The sequence below is a fragment of the Aotus nancymaae genome, unplaced genomic scaffold, assembly GCF_030222135.1.
Source record: "Aotus nancymaae isolate 86718 unplaced genomic scaffold, 86718_ANA_hifiasm-v0.15.2.pri h1tg000004l, whole genome shotgun sequence".
NCBI lineage: Eukaryota > Metazoa > Chordata > Mammalia > Primates > Aotidae > Aotus > Aotus nancymaae.
In genome coordinates this window covers 1,770,816-1,793,077 of record NW_026988415.1, presented here as the reverse complement: position 1 = coordinate 1,793,077, position 22,262 = coordinate 1,770,816, and the positions used below count along the sequence as shown (strand labels likewise).

Below are 22,262 nucleotides of genomic sequence, written 5' to 3'. Positions count from 1 at the left end.
GGAATAATATGCAGCCATAAAAAGGATGAGTTCGTGTCCTTTGCAGGGACACAGATGAAGCTGGAAACCATCATTCTCAGCAAACTGACACAAGAACAGAAAACCAAACACCACATTTTCTCACTCATAAGTGGGAGTTAAACAATGAGAACACATGAACACAGGGAGGGGAACATCACACACTGGGGCCTGTTGGGAGGTGGGGGACTAGGGGAGGGATAGCATTAGGAGAAATACCTAATGTAGATGATGGGGGGTGTATACACAATGGCACATGTATACCTATGTAACAAATCTGCATGTTCTATACATGTACCCCAGAACTTAAAGTACAATAAAAAACTCCAAAAAAAGAAAAAAAGATAATATACTGCCATGTAGATAACATAGTATTATTGTTCACTCATCTTTGAATTGGGACAGTCGTACCTCCAGCACCATCATAAGGAGGAGTACTGAGACTACCATTTTTGGAACCACTCTTGCTCTATGCCAGGCACAAGTTAGGTGTGGTGTCTCATTTGAACCTCACAGCAAACATTACCAGTAGGTTTGGGCCTCCTGGCTGAGCAAGAGTGCAGAATCATTCCATTTGTGGCAAAATGACTGGGGAGAAAGCATACAGACAAATGCATCAGTCCATAAAACTGTGCTTAAGGGCCCAGACAACACTGCTGGTTTCAGCCGACGTAATAGTTAGAAATTGCTCAGAACCCAGTGGCTGCATTCATGCAGACATAGTCCAATAAAAAAGCCATTTACTTTCTGGAGACATCCCCAAATCATCTCATCCATAATCATTACACCTTGACTCATTTGAAGAAACTCAGATTGTCCAGGTGTAGTGAGTACATAGGAATCTTTTTCAAACAGTGTCTAAGAGCTTATACTGTGGACTTAGACCATAAACATCCCCAAGGGAATACATTTCAAATACATATATGAAATCAAAACATAGGATCAAGTTGTGCCAGCTTCTAAATTGGCATTTGGGTACCGAGTATCTTACAATCAGAACAGCCTTTCCTTTTTCTGCCACTTCCACCTTCCATAGCAGTATTAGCCATGCTGAACCAGCTGACAGGTCCTGTGCACAAACACAAGCAGAGCAAGTAGGGTATGTTTAAATGCTAAATATTATTCCCTCAAATGGGAAAATGGAACATGAGGCCAGAATGGGGGCATTATCATACAGAAATTAAAGATGCCAAGTGGTCATCCACAGAGACTCATGGTCATATGAAAACATTTTTAACAGAAGATTTTACCTTCTACTGACCCTTTAAATTCAGTGATATATATTCACACATGTGCATGGCTTCAATGAAGAAGCAATAGTGATTGCAGCCTGAAAATGTCTCTTTAAACTTTCTATTTTCTCTCCAGTCCCCTACTGCGTTTGACTTTCTTGGTTGTGACTATTTGGGCGGCAGACATGTCCATGCTGTATTCTAAGGTAGAGGGACAATGCTGGGACAGTGAAGGAGACTGTGTGAGAGTATAGCTCTATAGTCAGACAGACATGGCTTTGAATTGTAGCTCTGCCACTCTCAAACCGGTTGACCTAGGGCAAAGATCTAAGTACCTATAAAACAGAGGTAAAAATAGCAACTTCTTCATTGGGTCATATTGGGGATTCAATGATTAGGTAAATCAATGCAGACAAAGGCACCCGACACTATGCTTAGCACATAGTAAGTACTCACCGCTTTGCGTGATAATCATCATCATCGTTATGAGTGCTACTAATAATCTAAAAAACTTCTTATTCTTTGAAACGCTACATATATTTCCTTCCCCTTTTCTTGTCAGGAAAGGGATATTAAAGACAGCTTCTGGGTTATTTATCCTGTATGTGGCAAATTTGAATGAAAAGTTTCTGTCATCTGAAAGTTTATTACTGGTGTGCCTGGCCATGAGTAATTTTAAGTGTAGATATTAAGAACATAGTTTTTGGAATAAAGAATCCTGGGGTTTAATCCTAGGCCTCAAATACTAGCTGTATTGCGTTGGGCAAGTTGTTTAACATCTCTGAGTCTCAGACCTCTCACCAGTAGACCGGAGTAAACCAGTCTTATCTGGTTTAAACCATAGGAGTATTGTAAAGATCAAATGAGGACAATGTATAAGCAAATGTTTTGAACTACAAAATAGGTGGTTATTCTTCCTTGCAGTCCTTTCAAACATTAACTGGCAGCCCTCTCTTTATGATCCATAGGGAAATAGACATAGCCCTTCATTTTGGCCTAGGTATCCATAGGGATCTGTTAGGAATGGCATTGCATGTCTTAACTGGGCCCCAAAGGCAGCCATTACATATGAATGACCTTAACTTTCCTCTAAGCCCTGACAACTTTTAAACTAGAGATCCCAGGAAGAAAGGCTAGGTTGCCAATGGTCTACACCAAGTCCTACAGGAAATTATGTGTCTCTAAAACAGTTTTTCTTCCAAGGATTTGTGCAGGTGGAGAGTTGATTCATACCCTTCTATTGCAGTTCTTATCTTCTCTTTCTGAGCTCATGCTGTGCCCTAGAGAAAGACTTGAAGGCTCTTCTAGGATGCTGTACTCACCTTGGTTCTCTTTCAGGAGCCATCCCTGAATGGGAGATAAATATTTCAGGTTGACATTGGACATTACAAACATCCAGAACAGAGTTAGAATTGGACATAGTGCTTTGTACTTGTGTCTGAATAAACATATGTGGTGTAATGTGTTTTTTAAGTTTGATATCAATGGCATAGGTGAGATTTCGGGGCCACATGATGTCCATTACCCAGCTGATTGCATTTTGTACTTCTCAGCTGCCACTGTTGACATCATAGATATAAAATCCAACCCTGGCCTTCCCCGCGCAACATTTATTGAATTGCCATTTTCAAGCCAGCCCTCTAGGCAGGCAGTGATGGCCACTGGAGTTTGGCTAGGGAGTGATTTGACCCAGAAGGACAGATATTTTGGGAGTGGGAATATGTTATGTTCTCTGTATGCCCCTACCTCATACCATTAAACCTTTGGTTTTTCGTTTTTGTCAGTTTTTCTTTTCATTTATCTCAGGGTTGAAGGAACCCCTGAAAATCAGGAGTTAAACCTGGAATCAATTTTCATTTACAGCTGAGAAGCAGTTATTGATGCTGCGCTTGCAGTTCAATAAAAGATCTAAAGATATAGACCTTGTGCTTCTCTTTCAATATAAGCAGGCTAATCAGTCTCAAATTTTTTTTAACAAAGAAATTGTATCGACAGGTTTATTAAAATCGCTGTCTTTTAAAGTTTTAAACTCTCCACAATTTGACGTATTCCAAAGGCTTCTAGAATGTGTGGTAGGCAAACTCCAAAGCTCCCTCCAGCACATGTTTTTAGAACCAGGTAAACATCTGCTTAATGTTTCATTGACTGATATTATGATGTTTGATTTCCACAGCTCTAAACATGTAGTCTGTTGTCCACAGGTGGCAGGATGGCTTGTGATGCCTGAGCTCTGAAGCCTAGTTAGATCTGGGCATGGCTCTCTCATGCCCCAGTTATCTCACACTAGCATTAGAAGCAGCAGACTTTAGAAATCTAAAAGCCATAAAAGAGATGGGTCTTGTTAGAAACTTCCTTTAGGGCGTTATAACATTAATATCATCTTATTAATATGAATTAGATTGAAATATTAGATGACTTCATTTAGCCCAGTTAGAAGTTCCGAAAACATTTGATATGACTGAAAATGTTCAATTAATGACCAGGTTCACTAAAGACTCTAGATAAAGCTTGGAGTAGTATGCTAGTGCTTTAAAAGCAGAACTGAACCGTTAAAATTTTCTTTGAGCACAAAACATTCTAATATGCTGTGTCTGGGCACATGATTATGAGTAGCTCCAGTGTACCCAATTTTATCTTCCTTTTCTGCCAAAGAAGTACCCTGGTATTCTGTGAAATATTCACTTAATTGAAAGCATGTTAATTACTGGAGATGTATGGACTTTTCAACCAGACACTAATAACAGAGTTGCACCTTAAGCTTATGACCGTTTACAGAAAACAATAATCTTCTTAGATCTTCCCCTCCACTTCATAGTTTCGCTTTTCTTAATCTTCAGATTTCTAATTACCTAACACACACACACACACACAAATGTTTCTTTTAATCAAGAGTCTTGATTTTGGTCTTATATTTGATCCATTTTGGTTTGTTTGTTGTTTGGTGGTGGTCGTGTCATGGTTGTTGTTCTTGTTGGGCGAGCTTACTGGCCTGGTTCGTATTTGAGAATTTCAAATGAAATGAATTACATAGACACTGAAGACCTGACCATTCTGGCAGCTTTGGGATGTGTTCCTGATACCTGTGATGCACACTGAACTTTCAGAACCTAGTAGCCACGTTAAATTGAAAGCCCACTTTTATGTTTTAAGTTTGCTAACGGAAAAGATGCAATAAATTTTACTCCAGCTATCAGCTGGCTCTTTTGAAGTTGGTGCGCTGTAGAGAATATATTAGTTGTGACAACAGATACTCTTCCCTGCTGTAATCGGTCCTATTTTGTAGCCACAGTTCTCCCTCGTCATACTGAACAAGTTGTTACCTTCCCAAGGTTTCTCTGCATTTCCATTTACTTTGTTATCAGCAGAAAGGCTGGGAAAAGCCTCTTCGGTAATGACATCGACACAGCACACACAGCAAGAGAGGTCAGCCTGTCAGAGCTCTAGAAACAGCAGATGGATTAGGATGAAACTGGGTGCAAAATAACTTTGATAGAGTCTTTTAATGTAACAGTTTATCTGTCATTGCCTTTCATTGAAATCCCTCACAAAATGATAGTGTTTGGGCTGTTAGGGTTACAGAATGTAGCTGAATAAAATCCATACATTGTCACACTCAAACTATCCACCAGTTAGAGAATGAGAGGACATTTTAATTTATTCATTAAAGACAGGAAAGTAAATAGGATAACATATAAGGTTAAATAGAATAACACTGGCCTTCATATTCCCAAGATTGTATTTCCCATTTGGCTATATTAGCATAGAGACTAGATTAATAACAAACTGCTTAGAGCTTGTATGATATGATTTTTTTAATATGCTTGAGACAAGTCTCTCACTGTTTAGAAACCTGTGTACTGAATTTTTTTTATTACAATTAGGTCTTCTCCTTTAATACCAAATTTTTTTGACTTGTAATCTACATATAGATTTTTTTATTACAATTAGGTCTTCTCCTTTAATACCAAATTTTTTTGACTTGTAATCTACATATAATAGAATGCTTTCAGCATACAGAGATGCATAGAAGTGTAATGTTTTTACATGTTGTGCTTACCACATGGTCAGTAATGACCAAAGATTGGCTAATGTCTTTGACACTTTATGAATTATCCAACTATGAGCATGTCAGTTGCAAAGCCAATAGCTCTTTTGCTCAGCTTAGCACTTTTCCACAATGACCTTAAGTCGGACACTGGTGAGGGTATGTTGCTTGCCCCAAGATACAAACAGAAACAAAAATGGATATGATCTGTCATTTCAAAATAGATAATGCTCATGTATGACAGGGATGACCACAGCCTTTTCACCCACAAAGAACACACAGCACATATATGGTTCTGTAAAGAGTGTGGCAGTGAGAGTAGCAGCCACCTCTGGAAAGCTGGGTACCACTAAGTACAGATTTCAGCTGAAGTGCTGGAAGAAACAGTTCTCATCATGTTGCTCTTGTCACTATTTCTGGACTGGAGGAAGTGGCTAGACATCATTGGTCCCTTCTTCACTCAAACCCCACCTGTGCCGTTTGGTCCAAGCACGTTCTTTTGCTTAAGTCTCTTCATCACCCCAATTTGGGTCCTAATTCATTCTTGAAGCCTGGAAGTTTCACTCTGGAGTTGTTCACAAGTAAGTCCCAGGGAATGCACCATGTGTGCCTAACTTCATTGGTAACTTCCAGCCTTGAGTTTAATCAGGATTCTACAATATACCTAGAACAGTATGCACATCTCAAGTAAAAGCTGTATCATGAAACACTTTGCCACATTGAAAAAGTAAGATTTTGAAATTTATATTCTAGATTGAAAATTTTACTGGGGCTTTAGTTTAGGGCTCAAGAAAGCTTAACTCTGTCCCCTCCCCCCAGATGTCTACCATCTGCTACCATAGTCACCAGGTGGGCTGCAAACACCAAGGACCTTGTTCTGCATGGAAAACAGAATTGATAGTTTGTTAAGCAGCTATATTTACTTTTATGTTTATTTATCAAGAGCAAAGAGCACAAGCATTGTAAGTGCACAGAAGAGTTTCCAAATTTGAGATTAACCAATTCAATATTAACCATTCAAAATACAGGTGGATAGGCAGAAAAAAGAAACAAAACTTTCCAAAATGTATGGGGCCACATAACTCATATTTCACACGCAAAAATTTCATGGGAGTCTTTGGAACATTTTACTAAAAATGTATAAACTTGCTAAAGCTAGTTTCTCGTTAATGGAGGTGGACTAAGGTTTCATATTTAGCCTTGAATCATATTTGTGTGTGTGTGTTTCTCAAAAAACTAAAAATACAACTACTATATGATCCAACAATCTCACTACTGGGTAGTTTTCCAAAGTAAAGAAAGTCAGTATATTAAAGGAATACTTGCACCACCTTGTTTATTGCTGCACAAGTCACAATAGCTAAGATATGAAATCAATCTAAATGTTCAACAGATAAATGGTTACGAATGTGATATATATATATATATATATATATATATATATATATATATATAATTGATTACTCTTTAGCCATAAAAGAGTATAAAATCCTGTCATTTCTGGCAACAATGCTGCAAAAGCAAGTAGGGCTTTAGTTCTTCCCCATCCTGTGTCATCTTGATCCATGCCCTTCCCCAAGATTTCTCAGTGGGTTCAAATTGTTACAAAGTTTAGCTGGAGGTTTCCTTCTCCCTGTAGCCTTTTCCATATGCCTATGGCAGTCTTCCTAATGGACCCCTGTGAGGCAAGATGGAAATTGCTTACTGGGGGACCCAGCAATCCCACAGAGCTTTTCCCACTGCTTCCTCTACCCCTGTATTTCACTAGCAGGGATACTGTGCTTACAATAAAAATGGCTTGGGTATGGTTCCATAAAGTAGTAGGGATACAGGTAACCAAGTTACAATTAGCAACATTTAATTCACTCAGACAATGAGGGAAAGAGAGACTAACACTATACAGACCAAATGTGTTAATACGCATGTAATTTTATTTGAATAGTGACATAAGTGACACCCACCACCACCTTAAACACACACATATAAATGAAGTGTGCAATAACATCCTTTTGTCTTATTGAAAACAAATATGGCCATGCTACTATATGACTGTATTTGTGATATTTTTGCTGTGAACAGTGTACTCTGTGAGTGTGTGTGTGTGTGTGTGTATGTCTAAGAGAGAGAAGGAGAGAGACAGAGAGAGAGATAAAGAGATACAGAAACAGATAGAAATTCTGTGCATTACTAATTGGTACACCACTGTTCCAATCACATATGCTCTGTCGTGTTCCTCTGTGAAGAGAATGGTGCATTGGTGCTTCTGATAATTCCTCAGAAAAGTGGAAGAACCTGACCTCTTCTATCCTCATCTGCCCTCTTCTTCTCCCCTCTGTGTCTTCTCACTTCTCCTGCACAAGTATTCTTACCTCTGTAATATTTCTCCCAGCCCTCACTTGGAGCAGAATTGCAGCATGAGCCCCGGTTCTTGAAGACAGTGATTAGGTTTCCCTTCAAGCCTCTGAGCCATGAGCTTGCCTGGTAACGTGAAGAAAACTTTATAGTGCGTGAGAGCATCCCTATGACCAGGCATGTCCCAGAATATCCGAGCCTGTCTTCAGAATCCACTAGGCATAAACATGGACTCAAGGGTCATTAAGTCTTAGTAAGTCTTTATTCCTTTTTACTGCATCTGCAGAGAAACGCCATGCTAGATATAACTCCTTAGCTCAGGGGAGCAGATGTGTTATGAAATGATGGGAAGGGAACTATCCTGAAGAGAGAGGAATCTGTTTGGGGGATGGTGTTAATTCAGCTTCCCTCAGGAGTCATGAAAACATTGATTTTGTACCATTAAGTCTTCACAATGTGACCATGAAACTGTTCTAAGCAACTTTTCTGTTTTAATATATTTGTATAAATCCTGATGTAGTTTCACAAGTGTTACAATTGAGGCTTCAAAAGATGAAGGAGAAGACATCTAAAATAGACAAATTAGACTCTGTGGCACAACTCTGTTTATTAGCAGTGTGCATGCCTGCAGATAATGGCAGCAACTTTCTTTCAACCCAGCAAGATTCTCCTTTTCAGTTTATAACTAATGGTGAATAGATACAGTCCTTGGGGAGAGGCTTGCATGTGTTTCAGCTCTTTTGGCAGAAGGTGAAGAAAATTCTACATTTTCCTGATAAAACATATTATATTGTCCCTTCCACCCAGAGCAGAAGTAGCACTTCCTGAGAGGCTCCCTTCCTGAATGATGATAGGGTACACCTGATAATACGACCAGGACATGCTACAGAGCATGGTTTTCCTGACTATAGTTAGAAACAGACTGGGGGAAAATTGAGTACATGAGACAATTAGTTGGTATTTTTTTGCCTTCTTAAGTTTAGTCTATTTTGAGTTATTAGCACAGAAATAGTAATGTCGTCTGTGGTCCAAGAGAGATTCTGGTTTGATCTGCCATGTTCTTGTATTCATTACTTCTCTTTTGATTAACGAGAAAGTAACTCCCTAGCTTCCTGTTTCTCCCTCATTGTGTCCATCTTCCTTATTGTATCCACGTTTGTCTTCCCAAATTAAGTCTGACTCTATCCAATTAAAATTCCTTCCCATGAGCCCTACATTCTCCACTGTATACTACAGAATTTATGTAATAAAGGACAAACACCATTGTTGCCAAAGTCCTTCACTCAATATCCAATCACACATATATATGATTCAAGGCTAAATATGAAGCCTTAGTCCACTATATATATATACATATATGTATAGATAGATAGATATAGATATAGATATGCCTTATATATATGAAATACTCCTGTTTGTGTACTAAAATATAGAATACCAGACCTTAAAATTACCATAGAGAGTTTTTACTCCAGCTTTCAATTTTCACAGTAAGAAAACTGAGATACAAAGCAGTCAGTATTTAGTATATAAATAAAAATCAATGTAGTCTCATCACCCAAAGTATAATGTGTTCCAAAGGGACAAGAATCCTGATCTCACTAGCAGCTTAAGGATAAAGATATATTACCAGTATTTCTTGCCAATTAGGTTTTTGAATACATAATTGAGTACCTACTATGTACTAATAATACACTTCCCATTTCTTCTGGTTACACATGGTAGGGAGAAAGCCTCCATTAGGCATTGATTGTCTCTCACTAAAAGACACACGTCATTTTGTGAGGTGTGCCCCCTTAGCATCAGGGGCAAGAGGGCTCAGATTGGTTAGGGGAAAGAAAATTGAATTTTCAAACCCACAAACCCCAGGAGAACAGAGTGATCAAGTGCCACTTACATTGGGCCTCCTGACTGGGGAAAATAAATACCTCAAAGCAATACTGAAATGCTTGCCTGGAGTCTCCATGTTTACTCCACTTAGAGAATGATTAGTGTCAACAGACGACTTTTATGGGTGAAACATGCCTCTTCACCAAAGACAGTACATTTTTCATTAAGTTACAATAAACCAAACTTTAGTTATAAAGGAAATTTCCAATTGACAAATGGATATTGCTAAAGGATTTTCTATGCAGCAAAATAGCCAGAGTGAAGGGAACAAGTCTTAATGGAATGTAGGCACTTCTGAATGCCGTTATCACATCACCTTTGGGCCAGACACTCACAAAACTCTGGCTGCCATGGTAGTGAAATGCACATGCAGGTACAACTAGCACCCGCTACACTGGCTGTGGCAGGGTCTTGAATGGCAGTGTGGGTGAAATTGATATTTACTCAATGAGCAATGGGAAGCCATGAAGGATTATGACAATGAAAGCAATGTGATCAAAGTGGAGCCTTAGGAAGATTCATCTTGCAGTAGAACATCCAATGGATTTAGGATAGGGAGACCAGTAGAGCAGTGAGGTGGCGGTGGCCATAGTCCTGGTGAGAGGCAGTACAAATCAAGTTAGGTAGTAGCTGCAGGAAGAGTGAGGAAGCCACAGGTAGCTACAAGCCTTCTTCCAGAAAGTGGCGTGGGAAATTCACCCTGTGAATGCTGCTCCAGACTCCTTCCTCTTTGGAGCATAAACAAGAGCCTTACATTCAGTTGCAGGATGAATTTAGATGCACATCAGCCTGGAGCTCAATTTTTCCTCCAGAGGCTTATTTTTCCCTCCATAGAGAGCTTAGAGTCCTTGGGTATAGTTTCTTTTTTCTTTCTTTTCTTTTTTCTTTTTTGAGATGGAGTCTTGCTCTGTAGCCCAGGCTACAGTGGTGCAGTGGTGCAATCTTGGCTCACTGCAACCTCTGCCTCCTAGGTTCAAACAATTCTCTGCCTCAGCCTCCCAAGTAGCTGGGATTATAGGCACCCACCACCGTGCCCGGCTAATTTTTGTATTTTTAGTAGAGACGGGGGTTTTACCATCTTGGCCAGGCTGGTCTTGAACTCCTGACCTCGTGATCCACCCGCCTTGGCCTCCCAAAGTGCTGGGATGAGCCACTGCACCTGGCCTTCTTAGGTACATTTCCATACCCAGAGCACAATGTCCAGGCCTCTGAGACTGCCTAGTCATTCCTCATTCATTTATCTCATCAACATTTATTAAGTGACTATTAAGTGCAAGACATAGTTCTATCCACTTAGAACAATTTTTCCCAAACTCTGCCTGTCAAAATTCTATTTCTGCCCATTATGTATAGCACAGACCTATTTCATTGATTATTAGAAAGGAATTAATAAAGTTAAAATGTGGAAAGCCCAGTGATCTAAAGATCGGTAATGTGGTTTTGCTTCCTAGAGGTTCAAGGTTCAAATACAGGATGTTTCCATGTACATTTTCAGGCACCCATACAGAAGGTTAAAAATAATGGGTAGTGTTTTCCTAAATACTATAAGCCCTGTATGTAAAGTCAGAAATTCAGGCAGATATCGAGGTGTTGCAATATGTTGAGTGACATTTTATCTTCTTAATCTGCCACCCTTGGCTGTGTGTGCTTTCTGCCAGCCGAAACCCCAGCCTACAGGATACATTGTCTTTTGCCATTTGACTCATTCCAGTGAAATCTATTTAAATGCTGTAATTAAGCAATTCAATTTTATTTTTAAACAAGTGCTGTCAGTATATATCTCTTCAATTGATTTAACCAATTCTGTACGTATTGATTTTAGACCATCTGAATACCCTAATGATGAGTTCATTTGTTAATAGAGGAGTTTCTCTTCTGAACTTAGGCAATCGATGCAATTTACCAATACATGCCGGTAGGTTAGGGTATAGCTGTGTTTCACAGAACAATCATGTGAAAAAAAATTTAAATCCAAAACAAAACAAACACAAAAGCAATGCAATTGTTTTGCTCTCTTTTTCCATGTTGTTGAATATCCAGTTATTTGAAATTATCTGAATGACTGGGTTTTCCCTTTTGATTAGGAGTTGTAGAAACCCAGTTTGGATGTATCTACTAGTAGAATGTAAGGAAAATGAACATGAAATAGGAAATGTAAAAGGCATATAGAGCAATACTAATAAAATCACATTTATGCTTGACTGACAGCATTATTATTGATTATGGAAAAAAGCAACGCCTGAGTCCACTGCCACACTATCTCTAAGCCATCCAAGTGTTCACTTTGATAGTCTCAACATACATACAGGAAACATATTGCATTAGATTTGTTTTCTGTAAAAGGAGGGGAATAATGTTATAAGTCTGACTATAACTATTCAGGGCATGCTTCTTACAACCTTCAAAAGAGTCTCTACATTTTCTGTAAATATAGCATACATTTCTATTGGACTAGAAGAGCAATTAATGGAGTATAATCTCTGGGACAGAATTACCTTGTTAAAGAATTTTGAAGACATGTGATGATTATATAGAAGATGGCTGGCAAGTTTTCTAAGCACTTTTTATGTCACATTTTATCCCTAAGGAAATATGATATCATGTATGCCACGTGGATGGGACTCAAGAGACAGCAACTGTCTTTCCTTCCTTCTTTCCTTCTACCTTTTTTTTAATGATAGTGCTACATTATATGGTTTATGTTATTCAATATGGTTCCTGAGTTACTTGAGCTTTAGTGCAGCACAAGGATTCTCTACATAAAAGAAAGACAAGGTTCTTATTTTCAGGAACATAGGTTTAGCGAGTGTGCAACTCTGAGCCTGTCTATAGCCACTTCATCCCTCCAAAGGAAATAAATTTGCTGATGATGAGAGAGGAGTCAGCTCAGAAATGCTCCTTGGAATCAGAGAAGTGCTTTCTTCCTTGCATAGAATTTCTCAAGATACGCCATGACAGAGGGGGCCCGGGTAGAACAGGAGCTTCAGGGCTTCCCCATCCTCAGGGTCCAGTGTTAATAAAAAAAGGAAAGAGCCCCTCTGATGGAGTGAAGTGTGGAAGGAGGTGGCTACTAAAAGACGGATCAACTGGAAAATATGGAATCATCTTAGGCTTCCTTGGAAACAGAGAGAGAGAGGAAAGAGAGAAAGACAAATAGAGTGTCAGAGAGAAAGAGAGGTCTGTAGAATCTAAACATATCAAAGTCTTCTGTGAATAGCACTTTCCAGACAAAAGCGTTCTTCACTCCAGAACCACTACTGATATGGAGAGTGAGAGGTTCCTATAATCCTCATTGGAATAACTACTTAGGTTTCATACTACAACGTGGCCTCTACTCAGTAAGCCCAATAAACTATCTGGCTGTAAATATCTACGCATGAAAACCTGTGTAGAAAGCAGTCACAATCAAGACGCACTGCATTTACATACCATGCTGCGGCTTCCAGAGCACTTGTCACTGTTGGCTACTGACAACCACCCTTGCTGTAGAAAAGGCAGAAATTATTATCTTCATTTTTTAAATGAAGAAACTGTTGCTCAGAGGTGTTTAGTACTTGCCAATAGCGTAAATGGCAAAGCTGGGACTAGAACCCAGGTTTTTAACATTTCTGGCACAGCACTCTTTCCACTCTAGCCTATTACCTCTCATCTTACCATACTGGAGTATATTCTCTAATGTTTTGATTTCTTTTATTGTTTTTAGTTATACTAGAGCTTCCTCAATAGTGAGATAAGTATCATGATAGGAAACCATGATACAAAATAAGAGAATATAGGTTTATAAAAGCATAGAGACGTTATAAATTAAAGCAGCATAACTGTTAACTCTCTAGCCTCCATTTTCCAATCAGTTTAAATTACTTTAATGTGTGTCCTTAAACGTAAAATTAGCTGCAATCCCAATATGTAACTGTCTTGATGTTTAGTGAATTGTGTTATGTGATTTCCTTTTAATTTCCCTTCTTTTGCAGTGTGTCTCACATTCTGGCATGTGTATCTGGAACTTGGGATTGTCTTCTTATGTTCCATCATTTCAAAAGGGAAATTCGCTCTTCGTGTATTTTGTAGAATAATTCTTCTACCTTAAAGGCACATATCATTTGCACATAAATGATTAACTTAAAATGTTTTCCTCAAAGTCTCTTAATATAATAATTCCTCATTGCATGCCTAAAACAACATCAAATTACAGTGAAAGCAAAGTAACAAATTGAGAGCTGTTTCTCATATGGCGATGTTCTCTGCCATCATTTACTTGAGAGATTCAAGGTGATGAGCACACAAGAGGATGACATGAGGACATCTGACTAAAGCTGTTGGGACATCAGAATGATCACAAGTTAATTTCCAAAGAAAAGAGAACCTCTCAGCATAGACATTTTCAATCAATAAGCAAGCAACCCAGAAAAAATTAATTTGAAGGAAGTCATTTTCCTATGTTGGCTCTATAAAAAGATACATGTTTCAAAGAAACTGGCCTCAAACATGATCATGTTCCTTTTGATCAGAGAAAAATAACTGGGTCTAATTGACAGTTCGAAACCATAGAGCAGAGAGGGTATTTTCAAAAAACATGCTTCCGAATCAAAGGGAGGTTAAGCAATGTCACTTTGATTTTTCCCTCTCCCTGTGTCCTGCCAGTGGCATGCTCAGCCTATCACATCCAACATGTTTTAAAAGGAAACCACTTGAAAACAGCACCCATTAGTCTGTGATAACGTAAGTCTTGTAGAACAGACTTAACTGTTCTAAAAAAGTGGATCCGCGTGATTTCCACAGTGACATGTCTTCAGCCTACTACTGTATCTTGTTGCAAAGCAGCCAGGCTTGGGAGAGAAAAGGGTGTTTTAAAAAAAAAAAGCAGATGTGAGTGTGCATGTGTGTAGAGACTGGGTCCTGCTGCTGTAGTGAAGGTGCATGGCAGTCCCCACTCCATGCCAGCACCACCTCTCCCTTTGTTCCTCTGACCTGGCAGAATCTGCAGGGTCAGTGAGATTTGCATTCTCTGTACATGGACTAAAAATGGACAGGCTTTCATATCTAAGATATATGTGACAGGTGAGTTGGGCCAGCCAAACACATATGTCTTCTTTTCTCATTTTCACCTCTTACCTCATTCCTTAGCTTTTTTCCTATTCTAGCACTTGCCAAAATTCAACTTCAGGCACAGATGGTGAGAAAATGATTTTTGCCTACCAAGCCAAAGAAAGTGCCCAAATATTAATGGTTATTTATCTAGAAGCAGAACCTGAGACTTAACAAATGGAAGCATGAATTTCTAGCACTAACATCTAAACTTCAGAAGTGTTTCATTTGTTTTTAAAAATACTTGTAATTGCATTCAGTTGTTATGCATAGAGTGTCACCCAGAGTGTCAAGTCCAGAGTTAGATTATACGTTGTCTCTGCTAAAAGTGGTTGCTTCTGTGTTCTAACTTACAGCAGTATTTTCTTCTCTGTAGCCCCTACCCATGTCCAAGATTCACACATATAAAGGTCCCCAAAAAGATACGTTTTTAAAGGATCTGAACAACCCTGAGGTTGTCAAATGGCTGCTTCAATGCTCTTTTAGCAAACATAATTTCTATAGCCTGAAAAAGTCTATAGGAGTACAAGTTTGGTTCTGATTACATAATTATGCTACAGAAATATGAAAAAAAAATCATCACTAAAACCCTCCAGGTGCTTAAACAGTTTTATAGACTGTAGCCATTCTGCCATCAGCACCCCCAGCTGTGTTGCTTAGCAACATTTTAATTCCAGAAGAATCGAAGGAGATGAAATCCCTGTGGAGAAGGAAACAGAAATAAGAGGGCTGTTGACAGATGATCTGAGTTGTTTCTTCTAATATACTGTGAAGATCACTAGCTCTTTTCATGAATGATAAATGGACTGTACACAGATCAATGGGTTCAGCACTAAACTGGAACCAGGCTCCATGTCTAAGGCAATGCAGGCCGAGAGGCCCAGAGTTTCCTCATTTCTATGATTTGGTGTGTATTTTCTTAAAGGTTCCACAGGAGGAAATTGATCTGAGTATTCAGTCATTTTTTGCCCTTTTATGGCGTCAGCTAATACAAATGATTTTGGAAATGGACACTCGACTTTCTGTCATGGTGCGAGTGTGGCCAGATTTCAGTAGTGTTAGGATGAGCAGTTCCCTACCACAAATCTACAACTCCAAGGTATGCCCACGACCATTCCCTCTGCATCTGTTTCCCCCATCTGTCATTACAACCTAGTCAGGTCCAAACAGGGTAAGATTAGAGTGAAAGGTTGGAAGTCAGGCACCCTAGTTGTGCACCCAGGAGTCCACTTTTACGGTCCCTGATGAACTTTCTAGGCAGCCCTCACAATGCCCGCCTGTGTTGGAAAGCCGCACTTGGACAGGTAACCATGTTTCCCAGGAGAAGAAAATTGCTTTCTGAGTCTCCCGTCTGCTTATCTACAGCACCCTTATCTCCTTATGTTTCTGAAGAGCATTTTATATTGCTTATTGTTTTGGTAGCTAGTTGCAATGATTATGCCTGCTAATGTCGTCTAATTGCGTATTTTCTTCTGTTTACAGGCTGTTGAAAAGGCAAAACCTAGGAATAATCCTGTCAAGTAAGTTATTATTTTTATTAGTTGCAAATGTTAATTTTAATGGACTCAGTGCATGTGAAAAAATAAGGTCATAAAAGAGACCTTGGATTTTGAGTTAATCTCTATTCATGACAATTTAAAGACAAAAACAAAACAAGCCAAAGAACAAAAAAACCCTCCAATGAGCAGGGACCAGCTTATATTTTTCCCGGTGTTCCTGATGAAGAAATGCCCCAAGTTGTACCCAGTTTACATAAATTAATATGTTCAGTCCATGAATAGCTGCCAAATAGTATTATAATCATATTCAATGCATAGTACTTCAAGCCTTTGGGTTTTGCACATGCTAAAAAGATTACATTTTTAATTGCAAACCTTGGACCTATGACAGAGACGTAAATGACTGAAAGTGTGCCAAGTGATTTCCAGCCACGTGGGGAGGTTTGGCACCTTGGCATCAAGGCCTCAATACTCTGTTAATGAAAAGCTCATAAAATATACTTAACTAAAGGCTTTTCTTTTTTGTTTTAGCTAACAGAAAGCAATTCCCAAGGCATTTTATGAGATACTCTTAAATCATAAACAAGCTACACAGCCCTCTTTTAAATATAGTACATCTTAGACATCCTGTCTCTTCCAGAAGGGAGACTTTCAAATTAAGAAGGATGGCTGTCTTGTCATTTGGGTTTGTAACATTTGATTGCAGTGTTACAATGCCTACTAGTCCGGCCAGCTCTGTGGCTGAGGGAGGACTTTTTCTATTTGCTGGGTTATTTTAGGTCTGGTAATATCACATCTTGAGGAACACTGTGTTAATTTATTTCGGCTGACTTCCATTATAGTTGGTACCAAATACAGAAATGGAGAGTACATTGATTATTAAGTTTCTGGGAGAATGGATCAGCTAATGCCAATGACAAGAAGCCTGTTTATCTTTTGTATAATAAGATAATTAACTTTTCCAGGGCATCAGGGTAGCATTTAGCATATCATTAAATCCAAGCTCTAGTACATTTTTCCAAAAGGTGTTGTGTACTTTGCTTTTAAGTTTCATTTTTCTTAAGCCAAAGAATATTCCATATCAGGCTCTGTAACGTATAGAGGGGCATCTGTAGTCTAGAGATATATTGTGTTTTAGTCCTATTGAAGTATATGTAGTAGCTGAGGTTTCGTCTGGTTGTTCATTTGGGGTTGAAATCTTCTCTGCAGCCTGATTTCTTTTCTGTCTGAATGCCCTGAAGGCTCCTCCACTGTGAGCCTGTGGCTGGCAAGCTTAGAGAATTAGAGGATGGTGCTAATGAGGCCAGGGTCAGAGCTTTTGTCCCTGGGTGGGCGATTAGTGATCTTCTTTCCTGCAGTTCAACTGCACTCCTCCTTCCAGTCCGCCTGCATGCAGATGTGTGCCCCAGGTTACAAAGCGTGGGGCTAGGGTTGGAGGAATGTAAATCGAGGCCCTCTATGGCAAATGTCTCCAAGCTCCAACCCTCCCAATAGGAAGTGATTCCCAAGCTGCATTTTTGCATTCACAGACTAGCCCATTGGCATGTTTGGGGTTGCATTTAATTGTATTCTAATGGCCTAGAAGTGGAACCAGTTTTCTCTTTGCTCCTTGTGAGAATTTGACCCTACAGTAATTGTATTTTTTATGAGTTCTTATTAATTCACAGTGCAGACTCTATCTAATGTCTGGCATTTTGAGGAATGCTATAAAGAGAAGGCAAGGAAACTAGAAGAGTCAAAGGATTATTGAGCTTTGTGCTTTAAATATATTTGAAAATCCACTTAGTAATAAACCTAAGTCACAACCAACTGGTAGGTGTTTAGAATTGTCTTCTAATTAAATAAGATACTATTCTCAGGGTGAGTTTGGGTTCATGATACCCAACTCAGCACTTGAAGAAGAGAGACTTCCTCAGGACCTCAGCTCAGAAACAGAAACTTCACCGCAGGGTTCAGTTGCACTGCCTGACAGAAGAACAGAGTCAAAGGTTTTAAAAGTTGTATATATAATGGTCCTTTTGCCATTTCTGATGTCTGCTAGAGAATTTCAGTTACACGCAATGCACTGGAATCCCAAATAAAGGTTCAATACATGTTTTCTGAATGAATGAACAAGTAAACAAATTGCACATTTCCCAGAAAACGGGGATTCTTCCAGGAAAAGAGGTTTCTTCCAGGAACCTGGCCTGCAGGCTTGATAAGACTGGTGGCTCTCCTCTAGTAGAGTGCCACCATCATGTCAAAAGGACATGTGTATTTGTAACTAACCAAGTGGTCCAATCCCTGTTATTCTTGACTCATGCCACATGTAAAAATGTTCCTCCATTGCTCTGGTTCTTTCTAGCTGTTTTGTTTCTGACCAGTTCCTTGTTTGATCTCGTATCAATAATTAATATTTGATTGTCTTTTTGAGCATAAAAAGTGAGTATAGTTTTGCTGGAAAACAGAGGTCCAGTGGCATTATTTACAACTCAAGTTTGAATACAAATTGGTGAATATGGCCATGTATGTGATTTGATATAGCCCTTTGGTGTAGAGTTTGGCAAATGGTTGAAAAAAATCAGGAGAGGAACATTTCTTGACATGTGAAAAGTATATGACATTTAAATTTCAGTAAGTATAAATAAAGTTTTATAGGAACACAGCCACACTCATTCATTTCCATATTGTCTGTGGCTGCTTTTGTGCTACAATGGCAGAGTTGAATAGTTGTGACAGAAACTGTATGTAGCCTACAAAGCTGAACACTTTTACCATACGGCCCCTTATAGAAAGTTTGCGGACTCCTGCTCTAGTTGGTAAGGTAGAAAAAAGCATTAAGCCTTTTTGTGATGCTGAAGGTTAAACTATCAATCCTTTCTCCTTTGGTGCTTAAAGCAATGAGTAGATATTTACTGAGCCCTTATTGTGTGTTTAGGACTTTCTAGGGTTGATGTGCCACTTAATTCTCATTCGGAGCAAAGAGAGTCACTCTTCACTCACTCCCTTTGAAAATCATGGATACGAAATCCAGTGCCAGGGCATTGATGTCTCAGAAACCAGTGAACACATAGAACACATACCTAGAGCATACTGCTAGTCTTCCAAATTGTGTATAGATGGATTTATTGCAAAGGCATAGGAATTTTCTAAAATTCTGTCACTTCCATATCTAACTAAGGCTAAATAAGCTTTCAGTTATGGTGATGGCAAATAAACTTATTAGTTTATTTACAGCTAATAAGTTTCTAAAAGTTTCACCTCCCCCTCCCTATTTCACAACCACTTGTTCAATTTATTTTCAATACTTTCATGGTTGTAAGCTGCTTCTTTCATTGCCATAAGGAAACTGTGATACACACTAATTACACTCCATATAAAAGAGAAATTAAATATATGCCTAGTGAATATAAGCACATAATATACCTGGATACACTAATGCCATTCCCTTGAAACATTAAATAGTAGCTCTGAGGGTAAGACTCAAACATGAGTATTCTTAAGATCAGTGATCCAGGACAAGAGAAGCCTGGTGTATTTCTCACTATATTGGAACCATACTGGTATCAGAGCTTGATTAGTATGTTCAAATTATGGCTTTTTAATGCATCAGAAAGACTTTCACTTGTATTTTAATGTTCTGTAGCTGTCATCTCCAAGATTTCATTGTGACAGCAAGGCCTGAGAGATGTACAGATTTCTTCCACCATATGTGACTTATCACATACATTTTTTTCAAAAACACATTTCTGTTATTAAGACATATGTGATAGTACATTTCTGAAAATGTGAATTGCTTTTGGCTAAAAGCCATGCACTAATAAGTTGAATTGAATCTAACCAAGGTTGACATCTGTTACCGAAAGAGAGGGAGGAAGAAACAGAGAGAGAGAGAGAGCATGCACACACTGTTGTCAAGCATAAAATTCTTTCCTGCTTTTACACTTTAACAACATTAAACAATGTGATGGTTGTCTTTCCCAATTCGGGATCAGAATCCACTCTGCCTAGGAAATTACAGGGTTTTTTTTTTTTTTTTTAGGAACTGATTCATTATAGACATGGTGCTTTCATTAGTGAAAATGACAAATAGCCACAAAAGTTTTCCTGACTATGATGTTTGTGCATTATTCATTTATTCACCTGATGAATATTTATTTAGGTTCTACAACATTCTGGGAACTGTGGTAGACGCTGAGGGAATTAAAAGTAAATCTGACACAGATCCTACCCTTGAGGAGTTTAGAGTCCAGCAGAAAAGATAAAATCGGCTTGTAAAGAATTAAATACAAGATATATAGGGAAAGAAATGTTTGTTAAGTGGGGAACAGATAAAGTACAGGGAAGCTCTAAGGACAAAAAGTGCTTCTAGTTAACACTGTCAAAGATGGAAGGGATGATGGTGGAGGAAGAAACATTTGCACCAGGATTTTAAGGACTGCTGGTTTGTGACACTGGTGCTGAGGTATGGCAAGTGGAAGCAAGGAGCCCAGGATGCCTGATGGGATGCAGGCAGTGAAAGGCCAGGATGGAAACCAAGGTTAAGTAGAAATGGAAGCCTAGGGCCTTCAGAACTTATCCAGATGAAAGAGATCCACACGGTAGAGTCAAATGGCATTGAAGACCTCTTCACTTGACACCGAATGTGAATCATCAATCACAAAGAGTTATTAAACACAAATAGTTGATAGACCTGGGTTCTAGTCTTGAATCTGATATTAGTTTGTAGTATGGAATTGCACATGTCACTTCCTTGGTATAGGCCTCAGCTAGATGACTTATACTGATATTCCACTTCTTTAAAAAAGCCAAAGCTTGGAAATCTGTTTTATAATTTTACTCATTTTAGAACAATATTAGCCCTGTTAGTTTGATGTAGATTCATGCATGAACATAAATTATATATGTGTGTATAATGCATCTGTGTTTAACTCCACACACACTCACCTGCAGACACACATAATGCCTTTCCCCATCATTTTTACCTTTTACTTTGTGAAATAAAGTACAAAAAGCCACATCATTAGAGTTTTAAAAACATATCTTAGGTAAAAAATAAGTGTGGCTCCAAAGACATTGGGTAAAGCCTTTGAAATGGCCCCCTAGGACCAAAGGTAATTTCGCAGTTGGAGTCCGTATCTCTTGTGATGTTCTTGTATACATCCGCATCACAGACTTGCAGAATGTCAGTCAGTTAAGCCACCATTCCGAACGATAAGACAGCAGAACCTGATTTGTGTTCTGCCAACCAAGTTTTGAGGGATTGCCTCCTTGAAATTTTGGCATCTTCTATACTATCCCTTTCCTGGAGCATCACTGCACAATCACACAATGTAGGCTGAAAGAAAAAGTTCTGTTTAGCTTTGTCTTACCTAAGGATTCCCAGATGAGTTTGGCCAGATGATATCTTTGTCTGGTGGGGCAAATATTTCATGAAACACAGAATTGGGTGTTGTTGCTAAAAATGAAGTACCATAGTTCCATTTAAAATTGTTTGATTCCACATTTGTTGGCAAGGTTACAGAGAAAAGGGAACACTTATACACTGCTAGTGGGAGTGTAAATTAGTTCAACCATTGTTGAAAGTAATGTGGCAAATCCTCAAAGAACTTAAAACAGAATTATCATTTGACCCAACAATCCCATTTTTGGGTATATACCCAAAGGAATAGAAATCATTTTACCATAAAGACATATGCATGTATATGTTCATTGCAGCAGTACTCACAATAGCAAATACATGGAATCAACCTAAATGCCCATCCATGGAAGACTGAGCAAGGAAAATATGGTGTATATACACCATGGAATACTATGCAGCCATTAAAATAATGAAATTATGTCCTTTGCAGCAACATGGATGGAGCCGGAGGCCATTATCCTAAGCAAAGTAGTGCAGGAACAGTAAACCAAATACCATAGTTTTTTAAAAAATATTACTTTAAGTTCCAGGATACATGTGCAGAATGTGCAGGTTTGTTACATACATATATGTGCGCCGTGGTGGTTTGCTGCAGCTATTGACCCATCCTCTAGGTTCCCTCTCCTCGCCCCCCCACCCCCCAACAAGCCCTGGTGTCTGTTGTTCCTCTCCCTGTGTCCACGTGTTCTCATTGTTCAACTCCTACTTATAAGTGAGAACATGAATACCGCATATTTTGA

At 38.9% G+C, this 22,262-nt stretch overlaps 1 protein-coding gene across 6 annotated transcripts in view; it reads left to right on the top strand.

The window, feature by feature from the left end:
• The window catches only part of AFF2 (ALF transcription elongation factor 2), a 485,376-nt gene that overhangs the window by 380,901 nt on the left and 82,213 nt on the right, over positions 1-22,262 (top strand). For all 6 annotated transcript variants that reach the window (XM_064360746.1, XM_012467114.2, XM_012467112.2 and 3 more), the window contains one exon: positions 16,105-16,142. In XM_064360746.1, coding sequence (XP_064216816.1) covers positions 16,105-16,142 — 38 coding nt within the window. The remainder of the gene's footprint in view (positions 1-16,104; positions 16,143-22,262) is intronic.